Consider the following 27,702-nt stretch of genomic DNA (forward strand, 5'->3'; position numbering starts at 1 on the left):
TTCTCTAAAGGTGTATCCCTCATTCTTACACACCACTTCTCTCCTCTTCTTCTGATAGTTAATGAGTAGAAATGAGTGAACATGCTCAGAAGCTCTTAATGAGCATTTTGATACTTGAGTGCTCAGTACTCGTTTACAGAGTATAATGAAAATCAATGGGAAACTCAAGCATTTTTTTGGAAAAATGATCGTGTCCCACATTATGCTCTATTTTCAACCCCTTTGCTTATGACACATTGTTATTTTTAACAGATATTCCCTTTATCTTGTCAGAAGCAATCTCAGTATTGAAACATTAGAATACTAATTTTAAACCCTTTCACCATCATTTTTCGTTTTTTCCTCCCCTTCTTCCAAGAGTCATAACTTTTATATTTTTTTCATCAACATAGCCAGACAAGGGCTTGTTTATTGTGGGACAAGTTTTACTTTTGAAACAAACCATTCATTTTACTATATAGTGTACTGCAAAATGGGAAAAAAATTCCAGGTGCAGTGAAATTGTAAAAAAAAATGAAATTCCACAGTTTGGGGTTTTTTTGTTTACCATGTTCAGTATATAGTAAAACTGACCTGGCAGTATGATTTCCCAGGTCAGTAAAAGTTTGTAGATACCAAACAAGTATTGTTTTTTTTATTGGTGAAAAAAAAAATCTTAAATTTGTATAAAAAAAATAAAATAAAAAAAATGGCAGTTTTGGTGCCATTTTCCGAGACCTGCAACATTCTCATTTGTTTGGATATGGGGCTGTATGATAGCTAATTATTTACACCCTGAGCTGACATTTTTACAAATACCATTTTTGGGCGGATGCAATATTTTCTTTGCTTCTTATAGCATTTTATTGCAATTTTGTGGAGGCCCAAACATATAATTATAGTGTTTTAATTTTTTTCCCAATATGCTGTTTACTGATCAGATTAATTTACTTTGCATTGTAATAAATGGGGTATTTATGAACATGGCGATACCAAATATGTGGGCGTTTTATTGTTTTATTTTCAATGGGGCAAAGGTGAGTGATTTGAACTTTTGTTTTTATTTTTTTCATATTTTTTAATACTTTTTTAAAAACTTTTTATTGTTTTTACTAGTCCCTTCACAATTTATGGCGTGGATGTCATTATTGTATTTCTACAGTCATGGCCAAAAGTTTTGAGAATGACACCAAAATTATATTTTCACATGATCTGTTGCCCTCTGGTTTTTAATTGTGTTTGTCTGATGTTTGCATCACATACAGAAATATAATTGCAATCATATTATGAGTACCAAAAGGTTATATTGACAGTTAGAATGAGGTAATGCAGCAAGTCAATATTTGCAGTGTTGACCCTTCTTCTTCAGGACCTCTGCAATTCTCCCTGGCATGCTCTCAATCAACTTCTGGACCAAATCCTAAGTGATAGCTGTCCATTATTGCATAAGCAATGCTTGCATTTTGACAGACATTGTTGGTTTTTGTTTGTCCAGCCGTCTCTTGATGATTGCCCACAAGTTCTCAATGGGATTAAGATCTGGGGAGTTTCCAGGCCATAGACCCAAAATCTCTATGTTTTGTTCCATGAGCCATTTAGTGATCATGTTTGCTTTATGGCAAGGTGCTCCATCATGCTGAAAAAGGCATTGTTGGGCACCAAGCTGCTCTTGGACAGTTGGGAGAAGTTGCTCTTGGAGGACAATCTGGTACCATTCTTTATTCATGGCTGTGTTTTTAGGCAAGACTGTGAGTGAGCCGATTGCCTTGGCTGAGAAGCAACCCCACACATGAATCGTTTCTGGATGCTTAACAGTTGGCATCAGACAAGACTGGTGGTAGTGCTCACCTCTTCTTCTCCTAATAAGCTGTTTTTCAGATGTCCCAAACAATCGAAAAGGGGATTCATCTGAGAAAATGACTTTACCCCAGTCCTCAGCAGTCCACTCCCTGTACCTTTTGCAGAATATCAGTCGGTCCCTGATGTTTTTTCTGGAGAGAAGTGGCTTCTTTGCTGCCCTCCTTGAAACCAGGCCTTGCTCAAGCAGTCTCCGCCTCACAGTGCGTGCAGAAGCACTCACACCAGCCTGCTGCCATTGCTGAGCTAGCTCGGCACTGCTGGTAGTCCTATCCCGCAGCTGAAACAGTTTTAAGATACGGTCCTGGCATTTGCTGGTCCTTCTTGGGCGCCCTGGAGCCTTTTTGGCAACAATGGAAGCTCTCTCCTTGAAGTTCTTGATGATGCGATAGATTGTTGACTGAGGTGCAATCTTTGTACCGGCGATACTCTTCCCTGTTAGGCCATTTTTGTGCAGAGCAATGATGGCTGCACATGTTTCTTTAGAGATAACCATGGTTAACTGAAGAGAAACAATGATACCAAGCACCAGCCTCTTTTTAAAGTGTCAAGTGGTGTCATTCTTACTTAATCATGACTGATTGATCGCCAGCCCTGTCCTCATCAACACCCACAGCTGTGTTAATGGAACAATCACTAAAACAATGTTAGCTGCTCCTTTTAAAGCAGGAATGCAATGATGTTGAAATGTGTTTTGGGGGTTGAAGTTCATTTTCTTAGCCAATATTGACTTTCCAGGTAATTGCTGTTAAGCTGATCACTCTTTATGACATTCTGGAGTATATGCAAATTGCCATTAGAAAAACGTAAGCAGTAGACTTTGTAAAAATTGATATTTGTAGCATTCTCAAAACTTTTGGCCATGACTGTACAAGCACTGAGAGGCAAGTACAGCACTGGGAGGCATGGACAGTACTTAGGGGCATGGACAGCATGGGGGGCATGGACATCACTGGGGGGAATGGACATCTCTGGGAGAGCACGAACATCACTGAGGAGGCACGGACTTCACTGGACGGCACGGACAGCACAGGGGCATGGACAGAACTGAGGGCATGGACAACACTGGGGGAGCACGGTCACCAGTGGGGGGGGGTACAGACATTAGTGGGCAGGACGGACATCAGTGGGGGGCACGGACAGCATTGAGGGATATGGAAAACACTTGGGGCTCTAACATCACTAAGGGCACAGACAACAAAGGGGGCCACACAGCACTGGGGGGTATTTACAGTACTGGGGATGGTGGGGCTGCAACTCCTCTTTTATGGGATGGGAGCACATTGCGCGCTTCTCTGACCACAAAGTAAGTACTCAGCATTCTGGCACTGGCCAGTGTGCCAAGGACCTACTCCGTTAGTTTATGTACATGTAGAGTTCAATAGTGAATGCTGCTGGGCATGCTCACAGTGCACGTTATGGATTAAAGGGCTGGCAAGATGCGGCTGCCACCCGACCATTGTATTCCTCAGGAATGTGCCCGGGAGTTGCAGAAAAGGTCATCTGGGGCCACATGTGACCCTGAGGGCCGGAGATTCCCCACCCCTGTCCTAGATGCAAATCACAATTTCCGGATTTGATTCACATGTTATGGTCCTGTCCTCACCTTGAAAGGTATTAGACGGGAGTATGAGAAATACTTAATATTTATTCTGTAAATGTTTCCCTCAAACCACTAGAGTGAATTCTGGAGTATGTGGAGAACATTGAGACTAATAAGCCCAAATAGACTGCAGTGGCAAGAATACTTCATTCAGTAAAGAAGTAATTAGCGTAGCCCTGGATAGGTGATGGGACAGGGGTGCTCAGGCAATGTCTATTAGCAATTATGTTATCATTTGGAGTTTGAGTCACATTACATATTGAATAAAGTCACATATTCCTTATTCGGCAGTTTGCAACCAGTGCTTTACTGCTGTTTATTTCAATATGACAGAAAATAAAATGGCTTAAATATTTAGTGACATGATGTTGTGCAGAGAATAAGCTATGTGGGTATAATAGTGCTAGTGTTTTCCAATTTTCCTCTTCATCTGTGATGTGCAGTAGACTCCAATCAGTCTCGCTCTGAACAGGTTGAAATAACTGTCAGCTGTACTTTAAAATATGTGCCATGGAAAAGGAATATGGTAAAAGGATTTGTTGCAGAAGTGTTTATTGGAATTCTGAAGTGGAAATATCTGTGACTGTACTTTGCTGAAATTGCCACAGGCATTTCAGTCATATGTTCATGTTTAGAGGAGCCAAAGTAGTACAAAGAAGAAAAGAGCAACAAAAAGTCAACGGGTAAAACTGCATACTTATAGACGCCGGGCGTTAATCTGCGTTATTGGGTCTCAAATATGAAATTATACCTTACTGTATTTATCAGATAATGTTAAAGCAACAATGCATATATTTAGACCTTGTCTTGTCTTTTCTTGCCTTTCCATAAATGTTCAACCAACTTGTCTAACTTGTCTCGTCTATATATATATATATATATATATATATATATATATATATATATATATATATATATATATATATATATATATATATATATATATATATATATATATATATATAATATATATTTTACCTCTCCTCTTGCTCTTACAGATCCTGAGATGAGTGATGCAAGGTGACTAATTTTACTAATTTTATAAAAATAAAAATGATAGTTAAATTCCCTGTCGGGAGATGTTTGTGCTATATGTGTCTATATTTGGCCAACCTATGGTTATGATGTGAATGGAAACCGTAAATACATATTGTATATTTGTTGAATTCATATGGTAAGAAATTGTAGTCCTTGGAACAGAAATTCACAAAAAAGTAGATGTAAATTTGCTTAAACAAATAGAATATTGCAAAGACAAGACAGATTAAAAAAAAAGTTTAAGGAGTTACAGCACATTGGCCCTCAGGGCATTCTCTGTTACACAAAGTGCAACATTCCAATTCTTCATCCCTTAGCCCATATGGAGTGTTACTATTAACCTCTTTATTTAATTTCTCAGAGGAGCATTGCATGACTTATAAGCCTTCTTACACTAAGGCGCGTTTCACACAGACGTTCTTCACTGACGTGTAAAATATGCCTATGTCCCTCCGTGTGCCATGATTCACGGCACACGTGGGTTGTCTATGTGCAATCTGGGCTCCGTTCTCCGTGGTCCGTGATTGCACTTAGCGATCAACTCACCTGTGCCCGCTCCTGCTCTCCATGGTGCTGAACGCTCCCGCGGTGCAGCATCCGGCCGGCGCTGACCTCCGCAGCAGCTGCTTCCGGGTCGGCTGTGTTGTGCATTCATGATTACGTACGACAATAATGAGCTGGCTCAGAAGCAGCAGGCAGAACAGGCTGCAGAGAGCGTCGCTGGAGCCGGATGAGTAAAAATGATTTTTATTTTATATGCACATTTTTTTCTGGCACGTGTTTCACGGATCACACCACTGCATGGTCCGTGGGACATCAGTGATGCCAGAAAAAAATGGACATGTCTCCATGCGGCAATCACGGACATGCGGGTACGCCGCACGGAGACACGGTCAGTGAAAAATCACTGACGTGTGAGCAGACCCATTCATTATAATGGGTCTGCGTATGTCAGTGATTCTGGTACGTTTAAAAAAAAGCACAAACGTACCAGAATCACTGACGTGTGAAAGGGGCCTTACATGTCAAGCATGTCACTCTCCACAAGGAGAAACCTTACCCCTTAGATCCAAGTCTTAGCCTCTCATCTAGCCAAATCAAATCTCATACTTTGCACTGATGAGGGGCAATACCCCAAAACACTGTCTGTAAATTGAGATTCTGGTTTGGCATTAATCCCAAGTCATATGGCAACGCTTATTAAAGGGTCGATATTGACTTTTAGCATTACTACTTCCAACTAGGGTTTAAGCCCTCCTCCTCTCTGAAGAGGTTAATTTTCATATTAACCTCTTCCTAACCTTATACCGTTAGAAATATTTTAATTACCCCTTTGCAATTCTAGACCATGAGGAATGATACCAGTAAACCATGCAGACCAGAATACAAGAATTAGCATCGTAGCCAATGCCAATTACTAGGGACATGCATTATTCATTGGGTCTCACTTTACTGCTTTGGACATGAAGAATTAACCTATATGGTTAGTAGATTTAAATTAGCCTCCTTGAATCATATTTCATTGTGCACTTTTAAATTTAATTTTTTTTAGGTGACTCAAGATAGGTCATTGAAATCATTAGCCTGGACAACACTTTAACCCCTTCACGACCCTGGACGGATCTATCCGTCCAGGATCGTGTCCCGTTAAGCCCCGCCCCCTGCCGCGGGCAGGCGGCGTGGATCGGCACACATATCAGCTGTTTTCAACAGCTGACATGTGTGCCTGCTATCCGCGTGTGGAATCGCTTCCACCCGCGGCCATTAACCCCTTAAATCTTGCTGCCAAAGTCTGGCAGCAAGATTTAAATGCGCGCGGCCATGTTTGTTACTCACCGCCGCCCCCACCGGAAGTCACGTGTGTTATCACGTGACTATCGGTGGTTGCCATCGTAGCACAGGGTCATGTGATGACGCCTGCTGCTACGATGTTTCACTTTCATTTTCCCTCGGCCGAGAGCAGAGGGAAAACCAAAGTGACTGAATCTGCTGATTACAGCGGTATAGCTGTGATCAGCAGATAGCGATCAGCAATCGGATTGCTGATCGCTATAGCCCCCTAGGGGGACTAGTAAAATAAAAAAAAAAAGTAAAAAAAAAAGTTTTAAAAAATAAAAAAAAAAAAAAAAAACCTAAAAGTTCAAATCACCTCCCTTTCCCCCCATTGAAAATTAAAGGGTTAAAAAATAAATAAATATACACATATTTGGTATCGCCGCGTTCAGAAATGCCCGATCTATCAAAATATAAAATCAATTAATCTGATTGGTAAACGGCGCAGTCGCAAAAAAATTCCAAACGCCAAAATTACGTTTTTTGGTCGCCGCAAGTTTTACGCAAAATGCAATAACAGGCGATCAAAACGTAGCATCTGCGCAAAAATGGTACCATTATAAATGTCAGCTCGAGACGCAAAAAATAAGCAGTCACTGAGCCATAGATCCTTAAAAATAAGAACGCTACGTGTTTCGGAAAATGGTGGAAAACGTGCGCCACTTTTATTGGACAAACTTGTGAATTTTTTTTAACCCCTTAGATACAAGTAAACCTATACATGTTTGGTGTCTACAAACTCGCACCGACCTGAGGCATCACATAGATACCTCAGTTTTACCATATAGTGAACACAGTGAATAAAATATCCCAAAAACTATTGTACGATCACACTTTTTTTGCAATTTTTCCGCACTTGGAATTTTTTTGCCGTTTTCCAGTACACTATATGGTAAAACTTATGGTTTCATTTAAAAGTACAACTCGTCCCGCAAAAAACAAGCCCTCATATGGCAAGATTGATGGAAAAATAAAAATATTACGCCTCTCAGAAGAAGGGGAGCAAAAAACAAAAACGCAAAAACGGAAAGTGCCCGGGGGCTGAAGAGGTTAAAGAAAGTCTTGGGGGATGAATTTAAGGACCAAAATGTATTGAGTGGCAAATGATTTTTATGGGTTGTCTGTGGTCAACATTTCAAAAAATATAATGTTATCAAATTCACCCAACTTTGTGGATGTGTGACGCCCTGGCAAAACCAGGTAGTCACAAAAGTGTCCATCCTCCTTGTTGCCACCAAAAACCCACACCCAGGTACAACACACAGCCATTAAAGCCTAGCCACCCCCTCATGATAATAAGGACACACCAGTGGGCGGGATTAGGTGGATGAGAATGCCCACCTAGGGGTCCTGAGGTGCTAGAGGCGGGGAACATGACAGTTCAACCTGACAGTTGAAGTGTGGAGTAGTAAAGTGGAAGTGGAGAGCAGACAGCAGTGGAGTCAGGGGTAGGGGTCCTTGGATTACCTGGCTAGGTGGCAGATGGTGAACAGGGCCACAGGCGATGGAGATCCGGTCACATGAGACCTTAAGTGGACCAGGGCAGGGTTGTAGCCCGCCGGTGCCGATAGCGGGAATCCGGTCTGGAGACCGTGCACAGACGGGGTGCCTGGACCCTAGGACGAGGAAGGTTGAATGCCCCTTGTTAATTCACCAGAAGAGGACGAGGTTTCATGCCTTGTTCTCCAGAAGCCCAGAGAGCGAAATGGAAGCCCAATATGGAGGATAGGGTGTCCGTCAGAACCCACAGAGATCCTAAGGGTCAGATTTCGCGGGCCACAGCTCCCAAATACATACAGAACCGGTAGTGGACTTCTCCGTTCCACGCAAAGTTGTCCAACAGGAGAGACAAACACAACGTGGAGGAGGAAGGGACACCTGTTCACTAACCAGGGTGTGGGACCCGAATACACCCCCCAATGGCAGCCGGTCATTGGCAACTTGGTTTACCACTGGACTTGTGTGAAATTACTGAACTGTCAGTACACCATTGACCCCGGTCCAACCCAACGCGCCACCTCCAGCAGCCATCACTCCCATGTCCAGACCTCGGGCCCCGGAGCTACACCTCCCCTACCCGTGGAGGGGATCCCATCTTGCTGCCCCGCTCCATCAGCCCCGGGCGCCCCATCACCAGGCAGCGGTAGTGTCACTATCCCTCACCGCAACCCACGGGTGGCATCACAGACACAACAAATCCCCTATAAATATCCTCTTTTACGATGGTTGAGAGGACGGACGGCCATGCGAGCCCGAGTCCGGTCACCACTCGAGCAGCAGCAGTAACCCGGATCCAAGCAGCCCCAGGAGCGGCAGTGACCCCTGCCCGCAACAGATGCAGTTCAGTAATATAGTATGTAAGGAAAGTTAACAACTGATTAAAGTTTCCCTAAATCCTTTAAGTAATATATTAATATCGTTAAAATGCGTTTTCTTCAGTGCATTTTTATAGATTATTATTATAAGCATGGAAAATAGGATGTAGCTAACAAATCCATTCTGTTTAAACTGATGTTTGTTTTAGAGATTAGGCGGATGCCTGAAGTGCATATGGCAGCTAGATCGAGAGACTGAATGCAAATATTGTGCTAAATTAATGAGTGCATAGTCTTTTTTTAATACAAATAAAGAGATACTTCCAAACACCAGAGATTTGTACAGTTTTCGTTGAGTCATGTCAACTGAACTATTATGGAAGGTAGAAAAGAATTTAGTAATGACCGCTGTGGTTACAGCTCCTTTATTCCATTATCAGCCATGCACATAAAACAGAACTTCTTTATACTTCTGTGTAAGTGCAGTACATCAATTTAGCCTTCTAGTTATGCAGACCGCTGGAATAATTTAAATAATGACTTTGCATAGGAACAGCTTGTTAAGGATAATTATTTAATTTTTAATCTGAGACAATTCTGCATGTAAAGTACTGGAAAAGACTGTGAAATATAATATTGAAGGGGCTGTCTCATCACTAACATTGGCGGCATTTCATCAGTCTATGGTCCATTGGTCGAATGTCAATGGTTCTTACATCTATGGCTCTTTCCAATTACTAGAATAAAATTGCTTTGCCATAATGTTTCCATTGCCTTCATATGGTCAGCCATTATAGCTAATTACTATATAGTTGGTCAATCATTATAGTCTTGGTGGTGCCTACAACTCTCAAAAAATGGAGTCCACTGGTTAGTTTTCTATCTGATGTGGTGGTGACATCCTCTACAGTGGGTATGATGGTATACTCATTATGGAATTATTTCTCTGGTAAGCAAAAGGTGGTCTTGAATTGGAAATATCTATTGTGTAATTTCTAGAGCAATAGTTTTTCTTCTCTAGACATTTGATAGGAAGATAAAGATGTCCACTTAGCAATGTATAGGTCATGTGTTTTCCGCTCTGTTCACTGCTTACATCTTGCCACCGCCACATCAGATATCAGCTTATTGGTGGTGGTGCTGGTGTCTGACACTTATAGATCACATAAATCATCAATATATATGTCCCATACAAATCATTTAAAGAGATTATCTGGTCTAAATCCATAAGTCTGCTGTCACTCTGTGTGCTGTGAGGATTCACCGATGTCAGGGCTGGGAATGGCTGTTACATGGCTGCGAGTATGTTATATGCACACTCCCGGCCAGAATTGGACTAAAGGGCTTGGCCTCCCTCATTAGAAGTGTAGTGAGGGAGGCCATGCCACTTTTGTTGGAATGTGCCCATAGGAATGCACATCGTATACTCGCGGGCACATGGCCCTCATTCCAAGCTCTGAAACTGACAAACCTTCGCAGTGTTCAGTGCATGTGATGTAGACATTCATAAGTTTACAGTCACATAGAGTGACTGCAGATATATGGATTTACACAAGACTACCACTTTAATTCCATTTCATTTGTATAAAAAAAGCAAGATTTCCTTTGGCCCTTCTGCCAAAGATGGAACTGATCAGTTGAATTTTAAAGTGGTTATCTAGTCTAAAATGACAAGTCTGCATGACTGTGACTGCAGACTTATGAATCTTCCTAGCGCACATACTGTGCTCTGCAAAGATTTGGCGGTTCCTGAGCTAAGAACGGTGGTCACATGACCGAAATTGTGCGATATGCAGGTTTCCATTCAGAACCCAACTAGTGGGTTTGGCCTCATTCAATACAAGTGTATTGAGCAAGGCTGCAACCACAAGATGGTTGTGCCTACTAGTCGGATGCGCCCTCTTGTTACACTTGTATTGAGTGAAGCTGCGCCCACTAGTCAAGTTCTGACCAAAACCTGCATATCGTACAATTGCAGTCATGTGACTGCCATTCCCGGTTCAGAAACCGGCAAATCACTGTAGCACACAATATGTGTGCTGGGAGGATTCATAAGTCTGTAGTCCCATTGAATGAATGCAGACTTGTCATTTTAGACCAGACAACCCCTTTAATCTCTGTGTTCTCTGCTGAATGGTTACAGGATCATGCAGAAAATGCAGAAGACTAAGAGGTACTTTACACGCTGCGACATCGCTACAGATATATCGCTGGGGTCACGTCAATAGTGATGCACATCCGGCGCTGGTAGCGACATAGCAGCGTGCAACACTAATGAGCAACGATCAACGATAGCAAAATCGTTCCAAAACGGTGATCGTTGACACGTCGTTCATTTTTTTAATATCGTTGCAGCCACTGGTACGATGTGGTTCGTCGTTCCTGCGGATGTTACGTCCCGCTCATCTCTGCTCCTCCTCTTCTATTGGCCGTCCACTTAGTGAAGTCGCGATGACGTCGCGATGACGCCGAACACACCTCCCCCTTGAGAGAGGGATTGTTCGGCAGTAACAGCGACGTCGCTGAACAGGTTTGTCCGTGTGAAGTGTGACGCTGCCGTAGCGATAATGTTCGCTACGACAGCGATCACCACATATCGTTACAACGACGGGGGCGGATGCTATCGCACGCGACATCGCTAGCAATTGCTAGAGATGTCGCAGCATGTAAAGTACCCCTAACAGTGAAGGCAATGCATATATATTTTTAATGTAATTATTTATTTCTAGGATTAGTGATTCTATAATAAAATTAGGTTTTACATGTGTAAAAATTAACTAGAAAATAGACTCAAACAATGTGAAAAGTGGTGATGCTAGATTTTAAGTTAACCTTTACATAACAAGTGTTGGCATGGAAAGCTATTCTCAGTGTATATCATATTGCTAAATCCAGCCCTGTAAGTAATCTATATTTAACATGATTAAATTGTACATAAAAACAGCTGTATACAGTGCTAATCAAAGCACCAGGAAAATGTAATGTGACTGATGTATAGATGATGTAACAAAGGTCTAATCTGAGCTCTGCATAGGATAAACGATACACACAGACAGGAATCACAGGCAGCACATTACAGATCTTGGCTCAGCAGTGCGTCTCACCTTTAAAATTAATAAGAATAAATTACTCCATATAATTAAAGGGCTCAGAAGGAGTTCCTAATTCACAGAATGAGTTCCATGCACTGCATGCTCATCAAATGCAAAATAATTTAGTAACTGGCTAATTAATTTGTAATTGACAACACTGTCCTGATGTAAAGGACTTCATTTAATTTGGCGCTCTCTCAGAAGCTCGTGGCCTTGGTGCTGTGTAGACTTATCACATTAACACAGCATAGAGCTGTTTTCCATGCATAACTTCTAGGTAATTTTCTAACATATGTATGTAAGAAAAAAGAGGGTCCTTTTTTCTAAAAACTACTTAGGAAGTATTTTTTTTACTTTGGCCAGTTTCCCATGATTGTAACATCAAATTCTTTTTGACCCTCCTTGTTGACAGGTCTAATTACGAAAAACCACTACAACCATTTGGAGGATTATCATTCACACTTTCATGACTTTGGTTTTCTTTCATCTTTGATGTATGACAATGCTATAGAACCAAAAAAAATGTCTATTTTTGTTTTAGAGGCATCTTCCTCCTTCAGGTTTGTGTGGCACCTCTCTTTATAGATCTTGTAGAAATGGTTTAGTGAAGGGGCAACAATACATAGCGCTGGTGAAGAACTGAATAAACTACTGGCAAGTAGTGCGGAGGTTAACTATTTCATGTTTGGTGTAACATATTGGATCCGCAGAACATGACGTCCATAATTTCCACAAATGCTTTAATTGTTTACTAGTTTTTTATTTCATTTGTAATAATTTACTGTACGTATTAATTAATATTTAGGGTTTTCTTTATTGAGGGGCACAGAATAGCAGGACATTATCTGTGTGTGTGTATGTTCTCATCTATTCTCGAGATGCTGTTAAGCATGAGCTAATTAATATCACATTAGATCCCTGCGACTGATACTCTTTATATAGAGATATGCAGGGAAGATACAGATCATGTCTTCTCTGCATCAATTCAAAGCCTTTCCCCACAGAGCTTCCTTGTGGCAATCCTACTGATATCACAACGTTTATTAACACCTGCCGAAATAGCAATGCAATACTCAATGCCAACTGAGATTATTACGCACAATATGAACAGATCTGATTATTTCAGTTCCTAGTAATGGCACTTAGTGCGAGAGCATACAATAACATTTAACGCAGCTTATAAATAAATTATCTTCTAGTCCATGAAAATTATTTTCTAATCAGTAAAGGCTTAACTGCTATGATGTCCACTGATACAGAGATGTCCATTAATGACCCGTAATGTACAAACCTGCAGTGCTCTTCAGACTCCAACTCAACTGCTTTATACATTATATGCCATGATTCAAGGACTAGTGATGAGTGAACACTACCATGCTTGGGTGATTTCTACTTAAAACGAGCAGTCGGACTCTCGGATGGGCACAACTTGAGTACCTAAGTATAATGGAAGTCAATGGGGAACTCAAGAATTTTGCCGGAAATTCTTAAAGCAAATAACAGCTGCTCAGTAAGGGGTGCCGGGTGTAGAACCCTACTGACCTCATATGGGTAGGTCATCAATATGTTCGTTATAGACAGACCCCTTAATTGAATTACAATTCAAAAACAAATTCATTTTCTTTCAATTCACTTCAGTATAGTAGAGAGAAAAAAAAGTTTCCAGTTCTGTGAAAATCAAACTAACAGTCAGACGTTATGCGCAGCATTGTAAAATATGTAATAGGACAAGAAGCACACTTGGTAAAATAATAATAGACCATTATTCCACTTTGCAGCTGCTGACTAATGAAGTGAAAAGTATCCTTTAGCTTTAGCATTTCCACATATTGATCATGATTATTCAGACAGCAGGCATGTTCTAGCATTGCTTATTTGTTTCAAAAGTCAAACTCTGTGTGATACGTGTATTCATGATTTGTACTTTTCAGCTTTATTTTTTGTCTTGGTTGTTTCCTAGCCGGGATTTTTCTTATTACATTGTGATATAACATGCACATGATTCTTTGTTACTTGGCTTCAAAAGTAGCCGAGATTTCCCAGGTGGTCTCAGAATAAACCTGTTGTAGGTAATGCACTGTAAATGTCATACAAATTGCTCACAAAGTAATAGTACTATATGGATATATATATATATATATATATATATATATATATATATATATATATATATATATTAACCATATAAGACTGGGACTGCATCTTGACAAACAGTGTATTAAGTGAACGTTTTTGTTACCCAGATCATGTTTCTTTTGAGGCCAATCACCCAGTAAGGTGGACGATACTCTTACGATTTAACTGTAGGCCAAATGCTCATCTTTATTAACCTTTTTTTTTATACAGAATTACTGATTCCTTTAGTGTGTGGGAACCTTTCCATAAGTTGTTTATACTACGCTAATTGGTGTTGATGACTTTACAGGCTGGACCCATGCCCAATGTTGGCCTGGATGCTTAGTCATGTTTGTTTTCGCTATTAAATTCATGCTCCCAATGCACCCTGATCTACAATAGTGGGTAAATTAAATTTGATAAAAACGATAACAAGAAGAATAAATATCCTCCATAGATTAGAAAATACTTACAGCAAAGAAAAGCAGTTGTGAACTGCCCAGGCCAAATAACTAAAGCAATAACAGGATGCAGCCAAACCCCCAGTAGGTGGAGGCATCACAGGTGCAAGAGGAGCAAATCACACACACACACACACACACCTCCAAAATATAGAGGGGGTGATTGCTGGATGATAAAATGCACACTAGGGGCTTGCATAGCACACCGTTCACACATGCAGGTGCATAGTAACTGGCCAGCAGCCTATTAAACGCCCATACTATTTGACCAGGTGGGCTGCCCCAGCACTTATTTGCACCATACTGGGACAAAAACTCCACTATGAAGGGCTTATAAGAAGGGGCCTGGCTGCATCCTGTATAAAATGTTATGTGCAGAAAAATATATATAAAATATATATGAGGTATTAGTTGGTATTAAGGTCGCAATACAGAAGTCCACAATCCACATCATGGATCCTCATTCTTGTGGGTCCCTACACTAATAAATACATACAAACGACATAATACCAACTAATACCTCATATATATTTTATATATATTTTTCTGCACATAACATTTTATGCGGGATGCAGCCAGGCCCCTTCATGTAAGGCCTTGCATAGTGGAGTTTCCGTCCCTGTATGATGCAAATAAGTCTTGGGGCAGCCCGCCTGGTCGAATAGTATGGGCGTTTAATAGGCTGCTGGCCAGTTATTATGCAACTGCATGTGTGAACTGTTCCCTATGCAAGCCACTAGTGTGCATTTTATCATCCAGCAATCTTGGAGGTGTATGTGTGTTTGTGTATTTGCTCCTCTTGCACCTGTGATGCCTCCACCTACTAGACGTTTTGCTGCATCCTGTTAGTGCATTAGTTTTTTGGCCTGGCCAGTTCACAACTGCGTTTCTTTGCTGTAAGTATTAAATGAAATTTTAGTGTTCTCCTCATTGATCATGTGAAATATGTTACACATGCAAACTGATCCAGTTGCTCACTGAGGGTGTAATGAGGAGTGGATTAACTAATGAGACTGTCTGAAGCAGACTGTATAAGATGTTTGGCTCAGAAGTGTGAGTTTCTGGAAGTGAGTCATGTAACTGATTGGGAATAAAAAAAATGATTTTCCAGCCATCTGACAAACAATAGTGGGCTTGAAAGATGAAAAATAGTATCCTAAAGAGATAGGAAAAATTATCTGGAAAACTCATGCTGAAATACAATTAATGAAGTCTCCCCAATACAGAGTAGTATTAAGGAATTAAAAATTCCATTTCCGTCCCTAACTACACTATCTAACTAATTTTTTTACTTCCTTTTTTGATGACGCTTCATTTGAGAATCCCAGTGCATGCTGGGATACTTAAAATAAGCATTATCAGGGGCAAAGGATGTGGTCACTACCGCAGCCTTTGTCCCGTCCCTGAAATAAGGTCTCATCCCTGACGCCCATTTCAGGGGCTGGGCTAGTCCCTGCTCAAATGAGCATGTGTCAGTTGTCATTTCTGACAGATGCGTAGCAGTTTTTTGTCACTGTCAAATATCCACAGTGACAAGGGGCATAACTATAATAAGTGTAGGGGTTGCAATCACACCCAGGCCCTTAAATTTAAGAGTCCCAAAAAGTCATTTTGGTCTATATAAAAAGGCCAATGCAATTAAGTACTTGTAATAATTGGGGCCCAATTAGAGCTTTTGCATTGGGGTCCATGAGTTTCAAGTTATGCTACTGACAGTGACAGTTTGCTCTGTGCTGGCACTGATCAGAAGTAACGAGCTTACAGGAAAATGCATCAGTGTGTGTTGTAAGAATTGGTGTGCAGAGACCAGCACTGGCCCTTAGCAACCAAAGATTCAGATATTCTAATATGAAGCATCATTAGAAGGGAACTAGTAAAAATATATTTATTTCACTTACAGATTACTAAAGGGGGGTCTCATAGATGTCTCCCATTAGTAATTTAGGGCTTAGTGGCAGCTGTGTGCTGACGTTATCCCCTTATTACCCCTATTGCCATTGCACTATGGCAATTGGGAAGAGAAGGGTAAAGTGCTAAGATTGTCGCAGCTAATTGATGTGGCAATCTTGGGTGGCTGCAGGCTGCTATTCTTAGGCTGGGGGCCCAATAGCCATGGGCATCTCCAGCCTTAGAATACCAGCCCCCAGTTTTTGACTTTATCATGACTGGTTATCAAAACTGGAGTGGAGCGCACACCGTTTTTTTAAATTATTTAAATAATTAAAAAAAAAGTGGCACGCGGTTCCTTTTATTTTGATACACAGCCAAGATAAGCATACGGCTGGGGGCTTCAGCCTGTAGCCGTATGCTTTATCTGTGCTGGCTATCATAATATGGGAAGACCCTATGCCAATTTATTTATTTAGTTATTTATTTATTTTTATTCTATGATATAGACCCGCAGACAAGGTCCTGTGATTGGAAGCATCTGAGGCTGTCATTCAGTGTGGGGGCGCATCTGATTTCAACTAATCATAGATGCTAGTGGGTGGGGAAAGCAGTGCATATGCAATGAAGGTAATGAATGGCCCTGGAAGTGAATAAGTGACCAGGAAGCGGTCACAGCAGTGCCAGAGTCTCGGTAAGTACTGCCCTCTTGCTTTATTAGTTTTTTCTTTATTTTTCTTTTTTTTTTATTACCCAAGTACTAGATCCGGATCAATACCCAGAATTCACTGAGAATTCCGAGTTCGGGCCCAGCACTCAGGTATTTTTCAACCCGCGCGTGTCCGGATTTTTACAGTCTGGGTCTGCCCATCACTAGTTGTGATGTGGATTACAGTGCATTAAGGGTAAGAAATAGGTGTTCTTAAACCAGACATGACATGTCCAGAAATGCTATTTTCCTGCAGATATAGGAGTAATCTACAGGTACATATCATGTAAATCCTGTTTAGCAGACTTACTGGATAAAATGAAGTTTTATTTTCCCTGCGGCCGCTCGTTTACAGTCATCAGGCAGTGGAGAGAGCTGTAACAGTGAGTACAGCTGTAATAACTCAACACTTTGTAGTTTGTTCTGCACATACATGCGGCACACACATACACTGCAGAGCAGGCTGTCAATCACAGTGCCAGCGAGTGATTACAGCGCACACATGGTACAGTGAGCAGATTACGTTTAACCAAAATCAAGAAAAGTTAAAGCAGGAAACGTGAGTTTTTGTTTAGATTTATACCATAGAATAAAAGTTAAAATGCAAGCTTCATATGATTAAATTGGTTATCCCAACCTTTTATTTTGATATATACATATCTCTTTTTAAATGTCCTAATATATAATTATTTTGCATTTTTTCATTTAAATTGCAAATACATGACTCAAAATCAATCCTTAAACATTGTTTCTTCTTTTTACAATTCCTTTTTTTTTGTTCGAATTAGCTCAAAACTGTTAAATTTCTTGGTAACGCTACTACAAGGGGAGATTAAGCATTACATGGTGCACACTGAAATTCATGAGCCAAAGCGCTCTCTCCTCACTTAAGATAGATAATCCCTGCATTTTCAGATTAACAACCTACGGATTAGAAGATGTGCATAAATCTTAGATCAACTGAATGCGAACAGTCCTATTTCTTCTTAGAATATAAATATTTCTTCATCTTACATTTTTGCTAAGTAAAGAAAAAGCTAAAAATTATAGAAATCAAAGCACAAACTTTACCATTTTAGCGTTAATAACATTTGCTTCTTTTAATTCAGTTGCTTTACTTTACAGGGGTCCTTAAGTTCAACATAAAATACACTTGCACTGTGTACGAAGCTCAATGAGACCGCAGATCTGAAGAAATAAATCCATTTTTCTCCTCTACTTACCTCGCCTAAGCTGCTGCTCTTCCGTAAACTCCAGGTCAAGCATGAGATCATCTTCATCCAATTCACAGGAGCCCAAATTATTTAACACATCCTGGTAAGAGAAACATGAAGATGTTAAAGCAGCCAAAGAAGCACAAGCTGGCCTCACACATTTTAGGCATAGGCAGATTTTTGCATTATCGCTGCCACTAGGGCTCCATCAAAGTGATAAAGGAATTCTCTTCCTGGATGCAGAAGCACCACGTTGTATTATCTACACAGGAATGGGATCAGCATAACATACAATTACACAGCATGTATTTGGGGACCACATACGGTAAAAGGGCTTATCTATCACACAGCTGAATTCATCTGTCATTGTTGCATGGTGTAAAAGCAAAAATTTAATTCCCAGTTGCTGACCATTTTATAAACACTACAAATTCTACAAACTACAACACTGATGTTTGCAAGTCATCCGGCTGTCCTGTTTAACATTTGATTAATGTAGGAAAAACATTACATTTGAGATATATTTACTAAAAACTAGTTTAGTTAATTAAAAATTTGGATGCACTTTATGGGCAAAATATAAAATTTCCAGCCCCATTTCAGGGTATCTTAAATTTAGTTTTGTGGGGTTGTTCGTTTTAGAGTTGGCACTCCTACTTGGTTTTTATACATTCAGTATAGGTTTTTTTTAAAAAAATGAATGACTCCATATGTATATTGCCAAAAACATTAAGGCGGGCTTTGCACGCTGCGACATCGCAGGCCGATGCTGCTATGCCGAGCGCGATAGTCCCCGCCCCCATCGCAGCTGCGATATCCTTGTGATAACTGCCGTAGCGAACATTATCGCTACGGCAGCTTCACATGGACTCACCTGTCCTGCGACCGTCGCTCAGTCCGGCGACCCGCCTCCTTATTAAGGGGGCGGGTTGTATGGCGTCACTGCGACGTCACACGGCAGGCGGCCAATAGGAGCGGAGGGGCGAAGATGAGCGGGATGTAAACATCCCGCCCACCTCCTTCCTTCCGCATATCCTACGGAAGCCGCAGTGACGCCGGTAGGAGATGTTCCTCGCTCCTGCAGCTTCACACACAGCGATGTGTGCTGCCGCAGGAACGAGGAACAACATCGGACCGTCGCGTCAGCGTAATCATGGATTACGCCGACTTTGCACCGATGATACGATTATGACGCTTTTGCGCTTGTTAATTGTATCATCGAGCCTTTACACACTACGATGTTGCATGCGATGCCGGAAGTACGTCATTTTCAATTTGACTCCACCAACATCGCACCTGCGATGTCGTAGTGTGCAAAGCCCGCCTAAGTTTACACATACAATGGTTCAATTTATACTGCGTCTGTCGTCTGTTATGGGATTCTTGTTGTCTCAAGTCATCACCATAGAATAGGTGATACCTTTCTGACAGCTATCCCATACACCACCCCTTCATCACATTAACCTGTTCCAATTTCAAAATCAAGTACCTTATTTCAATAAGTGATGGTCTCATATATATGCCCATCTCTAATTTCTGGAATTGGCAGGGAGAACCTTCCACAAACCTCGGCTAGCTCCAGCAGTCCCATAAACATTTAGAGAAGTGGCAGCATGCATACACAACTAAAGAATTATTTACATAAGTTTGAGACATTTCGTGACCCTCTCATCAGGATATTATACCCCAAAATATAGGCATGAGTTCAAATATGCTATAATGTTCTGATATATGACTGACAAGTCACTTTTTTTCTCATTGATCTGTCAGTCAGACAGGAATCTGGAGGGGAGGAGGGAGAGAGAGAGAGGGGAGCTGAACCCCCGTTTGGCCTATGGTTCAGTGGTGTTCATCTTTTTAAGCGTCTTTTTAGACGTGCACAAAAGTGCGGTCATCAACAGCTTTGTTCAACTTTGAAAAGACGGACACAGCTGAACAGAGGCCAAATGCAATCTGGAGTAACTACTCTGCCTCATTATAACAAATGAATGTCTAGGGGATTTAACGCATTTCGATGATATAGACGGAAATCCCTGATGTAAGTGCTCAGCATAAAGCACAGAATATATGTGAACAGATCCAATATGTTCTGTACCCCAAGTTGCCACCAAATAGCTTTCAATTCAACCCACAAAACACAAAACACAAGTACCCACTCAGGGTCATCATCTGTTAATAAAAATATAGGGGGTTTCCATTTTACTAGTAGCACTAAGGTTCTGAAAAGCGCTATGGCTCCCTCTTCAACATAGAAATCCTGCAAAATCTGCACTCTCAAATATAAATGCTCTCTTCCCTTCTGAGCCCCACAATTTTCCTAAACCACAATTGACATCCACATGTTTGGCATTATTGTAGTGAGTAAGCCTGCTTATTTTTTGGGGTGTGTATTTCCAGAAGCATGAGCTGAGCACAATGTAAGCGCACTACAATGTACTGTGCATGACAAGGGCTTTTTTGCTATTTTTAATTCTGCAACATCCATTGCGTTTGACTCCATGGGTGTTTGCCAGGGACTAAATAATCACCTCTCCCGTAGATGAACTCCCAGAGGGGTGTAATTTCTAAAATGTGGTAACCTGAGGGGGTTTCTGCTATTCTGGTACTTAAAGGCTCTGCAAATGGAAACTGCAAACTATTCTAGCAAAATCTGTGATCTAAAAATAAAATGGTGTTCATTCCCTCTCCAGCCCTGCGACCAAATAATACTGCACAGTCACATGTGGAGTATTGAAACATTCAGCAGAAATTGTCCAACATACTCTTATTTTACCTATTTGCTTTGTGAAAATTAGAAATCTGGGGTTAAATCAACATTTTAGTGGTAAAAATGAAATTATTTTTTCTTCACCGCCCAATAGTTTAAAATTTTGTGACACACCTGCAGTGTCAATATGCTCACTGAACCTCTATATGAATTCATTGAGGGATTCAGATTGTTAAATAGAGTCACTTGTTGGGGATTTTGTAGTTCTGGCACTTCAGGGGCTCTGCTAATGTGACATGGCACCCCCAAACCATTCCAACTAACTCTGTACTCAAATATGACACTCCTTCCCTTCTGTGTCTGAAAGGTAGTTTTCAACCACATATGGGGTATCGGCATATTCAGGAGAGATTATACAACAAACTCTATAGTCCACTATGTTCTGTAATCTTTGTGAAACTGAAAGATTTGGGGTAAAGCAACATTACTGTGTTAAAAATGTATTTTTTCATTTTCACAGTTCAATGTTAAGAAAACTCTGTGACACACCTGGGGGTTCATTAAACATCTAGATAAATTGCTTGAGAGGTCTAGTTTAAAAAAAATGGGATCACATATGAGTTGGTTCCACTGTTTAGGCACATTAGAGGTTCCCCAAATGCAACATGGCGTCCACTAACAATTCCAGCCAATTTGCATTCAAAAAGTCAAATGACACTCCTTCCCTTCCGACCTCTGCCATGTTACCGAACAGACGTTTTCCACCACACATGGGGTACTGGCGTACACAATACATTGCAATACATTACATATGTTACATACATTGTATTTTCTCCTGTTACCTTTGTGAAAATGATTCACAAATCATTTAGGATTGAAGCAATATTTTGTGGTAAAAATGTATTTTTTCATTTTCATGGCATAACTTTATAAAATTCTGTAGTGCACCTGGGGGTTCAAGGTGCTTACCAAACATCTATATAAATTACCTGCAAAGTCTAGTTTCCAAAATGGAGTTACATGTGGGAGATTTCCACTCTTTATATACTTCAGGGGCTCTCCCAACGCGACACGGCATCCACTATCTTTTCCAGACAATTTTGCCCTCTAAAGCCTGCTTTACACACTTCAATAAATCTTTCAATCCGTCGTCGGGGTCAAGTTGTAAGTGACGCACATCCGGCATCGTTCGTGATGTATTTGTGTGTGAAACCTACATGCGATCGATATTGAACGAAAATACGGTGATCGCATACACGTCGTTTATTCCTCATACATTGGACGTTTAGTAGTACGAAACTAGTGAATTGTAACGTGTGACATCCCTCATACGATTTTGATGTCTGATGCTATGTGCGCAGGTGTGCGCTCTGCACCGCAGCTTAAAAAAGGTCTGCTTCAGAGCGCAGCTGAAAAGCTGCGTTCTGAAGCGCCTCACAATGTCTGTCATTCACTAATCTCTGTCAGTCCGTCACTATCTCTGTCCCTCTCTCTCTGTCCATGTCAGTCTATCCCCCTCTCTCATATACTCACCGATCCCCGATCCCCGGCGCTGCACGGCATTCACACTGCTCCGGCGGCTTTTACTGTTTTGAAAAAGCCGGCCGCCCATTAAACAATCTCGTATTCCCTGCTTTCCCCGCCCACCGGCGCCTATGATTGGTTACAGTGAGACACGCCCCCACGCTGAGTGACAGGTGTCACACTGCACCCAATCACAGCAGCCGGTGGGCGTGTCTATACTGTGTAGTGAAATAAATAATTAAATAATTAAAAAAAACGGCGTGCGGTTCCCCCCAATTTTAAAACCAGCCAGATAAAGCCATACGGCTGAAGGCTGGTATTCTCAGGATGGGGAGCTCCACGTTATGGGGAGCCCCCCACCCTAACAATATCAGCCAACAGCCGCCCAGAATTGCCGCATACATTATATGCGGCAGTTCTGGGACTGTACCCGGCTCTTCCCGATTTGCCCTGGTGCCGTTGGCAAATCGGGGTAATAAGGAGTTATTGGCAGCCCATAGCTGCCAATAAGTCCTAGATTAATCATGTCAGGCGTCTATGAGACACCTTCCATGATTAATCTGTAAATTACAGTAAATAAACACACACGGCCGAAAAAATCCTTTATTGGAAATAAAAAACACACACACATTCCCTGGTTCACCACTTTAATCAGCCCCAAAAAGCCCTCCTTGTCCGGCGTAATCCAGGATGGTCCAGCGTCGCGTCCAGCGCAGCTGCATGGAGGTGACCGGAGCTGCAGCAGACACAGCCGCTCCGGTCACCTCCACGCAGCTAATGAAGACAGCCGGCGTTCAGCTGAGCTGTCACTGAGGTTACCCGCGGCCACCGCTGGATCCAGTGACAGCGGGTAACCTCAGTGACAGCTCAGCTGATCGCGCGGTTGTCTTCATTTGCTGCGTGGAGGTGACCGGACCGGCTGTGTGTGCTGCAGCTCCGGTCACCTCCATGCAGCAGCGCTGGATGCGACGCTGCATCATCCTGGATTACGCCGGACATGGAGGGCTTTTTGGGGCTGATTAAAGTGGTGAACCAGGGAATGTGTGTGTGTTTTTTATTTCCAATAAAGGATTTTTTCGGCCGTGTGTGTTTATTTACTGTAATTTACAGATTAATCATGGAAGGTGTCTCATAGACACCTGACATGATTAATCTAGGACTTATTGGCAGCTATGGGCTGCCAATAACTCCTTATTACCCCGATTTGCCAACGGCACCAGGGCAAATCGGGAAGAGCCGGGTACAGTCCCAGAACTGCCGCATATAATGTATGCGGCAATTCTGGGCGGCTGTTGGCTGATATTGTTAGGGTGGGGGGCTCCCCATAACGTGGAGCTCCCCATCCTGAGAATACCAGCCTTCAGCCGTATGGCTTTATCTGGCTGGTTTTAAAATTGGGGGGAACCGCACGCCGTTTTTTTTAATTATTTAATTATTTATTTCACTACACAGTATAGACACGCCCACCGGCTGCTGTGATTGGGTGCAGTGTGACACCTGTCACTCAGCGTGGGGGCGTGTCTCACTGTAACCAATCATAGGCGCCGGTGGGCGGGGAAAGCAGGGAATACGAGATTGTTTAATGGGCGGCCGGCTTTTTCAAAACAGTAAAAGCCGCCGGAGCAGTGTGAATGCCGTGCAGAGCCGGGGATCGGGGATCGGTGAGTATATGAGAGAGGGCTGCTCAATTCACTTACTCAGGAGATTAGCGGTCACCGGTGAGTCCTTCACAGGTGACCGCTAATCAGGGCGCGACACAGACAGAGCCGCAGCATGACAATGAAGTCGGGTGAGGTTCACCCGAGTTCATTCTGACAGTGCGGCTCTGTCTGTGTCTGCTGTCATCTGCCATTCATCGCTGCTACATGGCTGTCTGTGTCTGCTGTCAGCGGCCATGTAGCAGAGCTGAACGGCAGATGACATAGTAAAAACGCACCCCTACACATTACACACGCTTGGCAACTCAATAAATTAAAAAAAAAAGGGTGCCCAATGCATACGTCACAGAACCTATGATCTAAAGGATCGCACACAAAATTGATCAATTTAACATAGACTACTAACGCTCGTGTGACAGCAAATGAACGACCAATGTGCAATCTCATTAGATCGCATATGCGACCTGGGCGTGTCACATCGCATACGAGATTGCAGACCTAATTGTAAGGTGTAAAGCATGCTTAAAGCTTCGTCACTTCCGAGCCTTACCATTTACCCAAACTGTCAATTTCCACCACACATGGGGTATCAGTGTTCTCATAAGAAAATGCTCAACAAATTGCATTCTCCATTATCTCTTGTGAAAATGCAAAATTTGGGGCTAAAAACATTTTTTCATTCCATATTGTTTTACTTCTTGTGATAGGGTGAATAAACTTCTTGGATGCGGTTTTGAGCAGTTTGAGTAGTACAGTTTTTATAATGATGTAACATTTTGGGGTTTTTTGTCACCTAGGTCTCTCAAAACCACTTAAAATGTGATGTGTTCATTTAGAAAAAGTGGTTTGGTAATTTCATTGGAAAAATAAGAAATTGCTGATAAACTTTGAACCCTTGTAACTTCCTAGCAAAACAAAAAGAAGCCTCAAACATTGCGCCGATGTAAAGTAATCATCAGGTAAATGTTATTTATTAACTATTTTGTGTGACATAACTGTGGGTAAAGGGCATAACAAATCAAAGTTTGAATATTGTGAAATTTTCAAAATTTTAGCCACATTTTCTATATTTTTACAAATAAATGCAAAAAATATCGGCCTAAACTTACCACTATCATGAAGTACTATATAGAATGAAAAAACAATCTCAGAATCATGGGGATCTGTTGAAACTTTCCAAAGTTATAAAATCATAAAATTACATTAGTGAGAATTGAAAAAAATGGCTTGGTTAGGAAGATCAAAACCATCCTGGGGGTGAAAGGGTTGAAGGATTTTTAAAGGATCTTTACAATTATTAAGGATTATTAATAATAGTAATAATAATAATAATAATAATAATAATAATAATAATAATAATAATAATAATAATGCCCAATTCTAATTAAATAAAAATATGCTTGGAAGTGTTTAGCTAAAATTTTATCTACATTCCAATTTGCCCAAAAAATGCTGTGTAAACTTTTTGTACCTGTCAGGGAAAGTAGCACAAAACATAATAGAAAGTAATTATGGGATGTACATGACTTCTACATATGCTGACATAGTATTGCATTAATGATTGTTCTAAAGCCAGCTTTACACCTTACAATTAGGTATGCGATCTCGTATGCGATGTGACACGCCCAGGTCGCATATGCGATTGAATGAGATTGCACGTAGGTCGTTCATTTGCTGTCACACGTGCGTTAGTAGTCTATGTTAAATTGATCAATTTTGTGTGCGATCCTTTAGATCTTGTGTTCTGTGACGTATGCATTGGGCACCTTTTTTTTTTTTATTTATTGACTTGCCAAGCGTGTGTAATGTGTAGGGATGCGTTTTTACTATGTCAGCTGCCATTCAGCTCTGCTACATGGCCGCTGACAGCAGCCACAGACAGCCGTGTAGCAGAGCTGAATGGCAGATGACAGCAGACACAGACAGAGCCGCACTGTCAGAATGAACTCGGGTGAACCTCACCCGACTTCATTGTCATGCTGCGGCTCTGTCTGTGTCGCGTCCTGATTAGCGGTCACAGGTGAAGGGCTCACCGGTGACCGCTAATCTCCTAAGTGACTGAAGTTAGCAGCCCTCTCTCATACTCACCAATCCCCGATCCCCGGCTCTGCACTGCATTCACACTGCTCCGGCGCCTTTTACTGTTTTGAAAAAGCCGGCCGCCCATTAAACAATCTCGTATTCCCTGCTTTCCCCGCCCACCGGCGCCTATGATTGGTTACAGTGAGACACGCCCCCACGCTGAGTGACAGGTGTCACACTGCACCCAATCACAGCAGCCGGTGGGCGTGTCTATACTGTGTAGTGAAATAAATAATTAAATAATTAAAAAAAACGGCGTGCGGTCCCCCCCAATTTTAAAACCAGCCAGTTAAAGCCATACGGCTGAAGGCTGGTTTTCTCAGGATGGGGAGCTCCACATTATGGGGAGCTCCCCAGCCTAACAATATCAGCCAACAGCCGCCCGGAATTGCCGCATACATTAGATGCGACAGTTCTGGGACTGTACCCAGCTCTTCCCGATTTGCCCTGGTGCGTTGGCAAATCGGGGTAATAAGGAGTTATTGGCAGCCCATAGCTGCCAATAAGTCCTAGATTAATCATGTCTGGCGTCTATGAGACACCTTCCATGATTAATCTGTAAATTACAGTAAATAAACACACACACCCGAAAAAATCCTTTATTAGAAATAAAAAACACAAACACATTCCCTGGTTCACCACTTTAATCAGCCCCAAAAAGCCCTCCTTGTCCGGCGTAATCCAGGATGATGCAGCGTTGCTTCCAGCGCTGCTGCATGGAGGTGACCGGAGCTGAAGCAGACACAGCCGCTCCGGTCACCTCCACACGGCAAATGAAGAGAGCCGCGCGATCAGCTGAGCTGTCACCGAGGTTAGCCGCTGTCACTGGATCCAGCGGTGGATGCAGCGGTGGCCGCGGGTAACCTCAGTGACAGCTCAGCTGAACGCACGGCTGTCTTCATTAGCTGCGTGGAGGTGACTGGAGCGGCTGTGTCTGCTGCAGCTCCGGTCACCTCCATGCAGCAGCGCTGGAAGCGACGGTGGACCATCCTGGAGTACGCCAGACATGGAGGGCTTTTTGGGGCTGATTAAAGTGGTTAACCAGGGTATGTGTGTTTTTTATTTCTAATAAAGAATTTTTTCGGGTGTGTGTGTTTATTTACTGTAATTTACAGATTAATCATGGAAGGTGTCTCATAGACGCCTGACATGATTAATCTAGGACTTATTGGCAGCTATGGGCTGCCAATAACTCCTTATTACCCCGATTTGCCAACGCACCAGGGCAAATCGGGAAGAGCCGAGTACAGTCCCAGAACTGTCGCATCTAATGTATGCGGCAATTCTGGGCGGCTGCTGACTGATATTGTTAGGCTGGGGGGCTCCTCATAACGTGGAGCTCCCCATCCTGAGAATACCAGCCTTCAGCCATATGGCTTTATCTGGCTGGTTTTAAAATTGGGGGGGGACCGCACGCCAGTTTTTTTAAATTATTTAATTATTTATTTCACTACACAGTATAGACATGCCCACCGGCTGCTGTGATTGGGTGCCGTGTGACACCTGTCACTCAGCGTGGGGGCATGTCTCACTGTAACCAATCATAGGCGCCGGTGGGCGGGGAAAGCAGGGAATACGAGATTGTTTAATGGGCGGCCGGCTTTTTCAAAACAGTAAAAGCCGCCGGA

General features: G+C 42.0%; 1 protein-coding gene across 2 annotated transcripts in view; it reads right to left on the reverse strand.

The window, feature by feature from the left end:
• The window catches only part of CCSER1 (coiled-coil serine rich protein 1), a 1,289,205-nt gene that overhangs the window by 863,043 nt on the left and 398,460 nt on the right, over window positions 1-27,702 (reverse strand). For both annotated transcript variants that reach the window (XM_075337134.1, XM_075337126.1), the window contains exon 4: window positions 18,113-18,203. In XM_075337134.1, the coding sequence (XP_075193249.1) occupies window positions 18,113-18,203 (91 nt within the window). The remainder of the gene's footprint in view (window positions 1-18,112; window positions 18,204-27,702) is intronic.

Source organism: Anomaloglossus baeobatrachus, chromosome 1, assembly GCF_048569485.1.
Source record: "Anomaloglossus baeobatrachus isolate aAnoBae1 chromosome 1, aAnoBae1.hap1, whole genome shotgun sequence".
Taxonomy (NCBI): Eukaryota; Metazoa; Chordata; class Amphibia; order Anura; family Aromobatidae; genus Anomaloglossus; species Anomaloglossus baeobatrachus.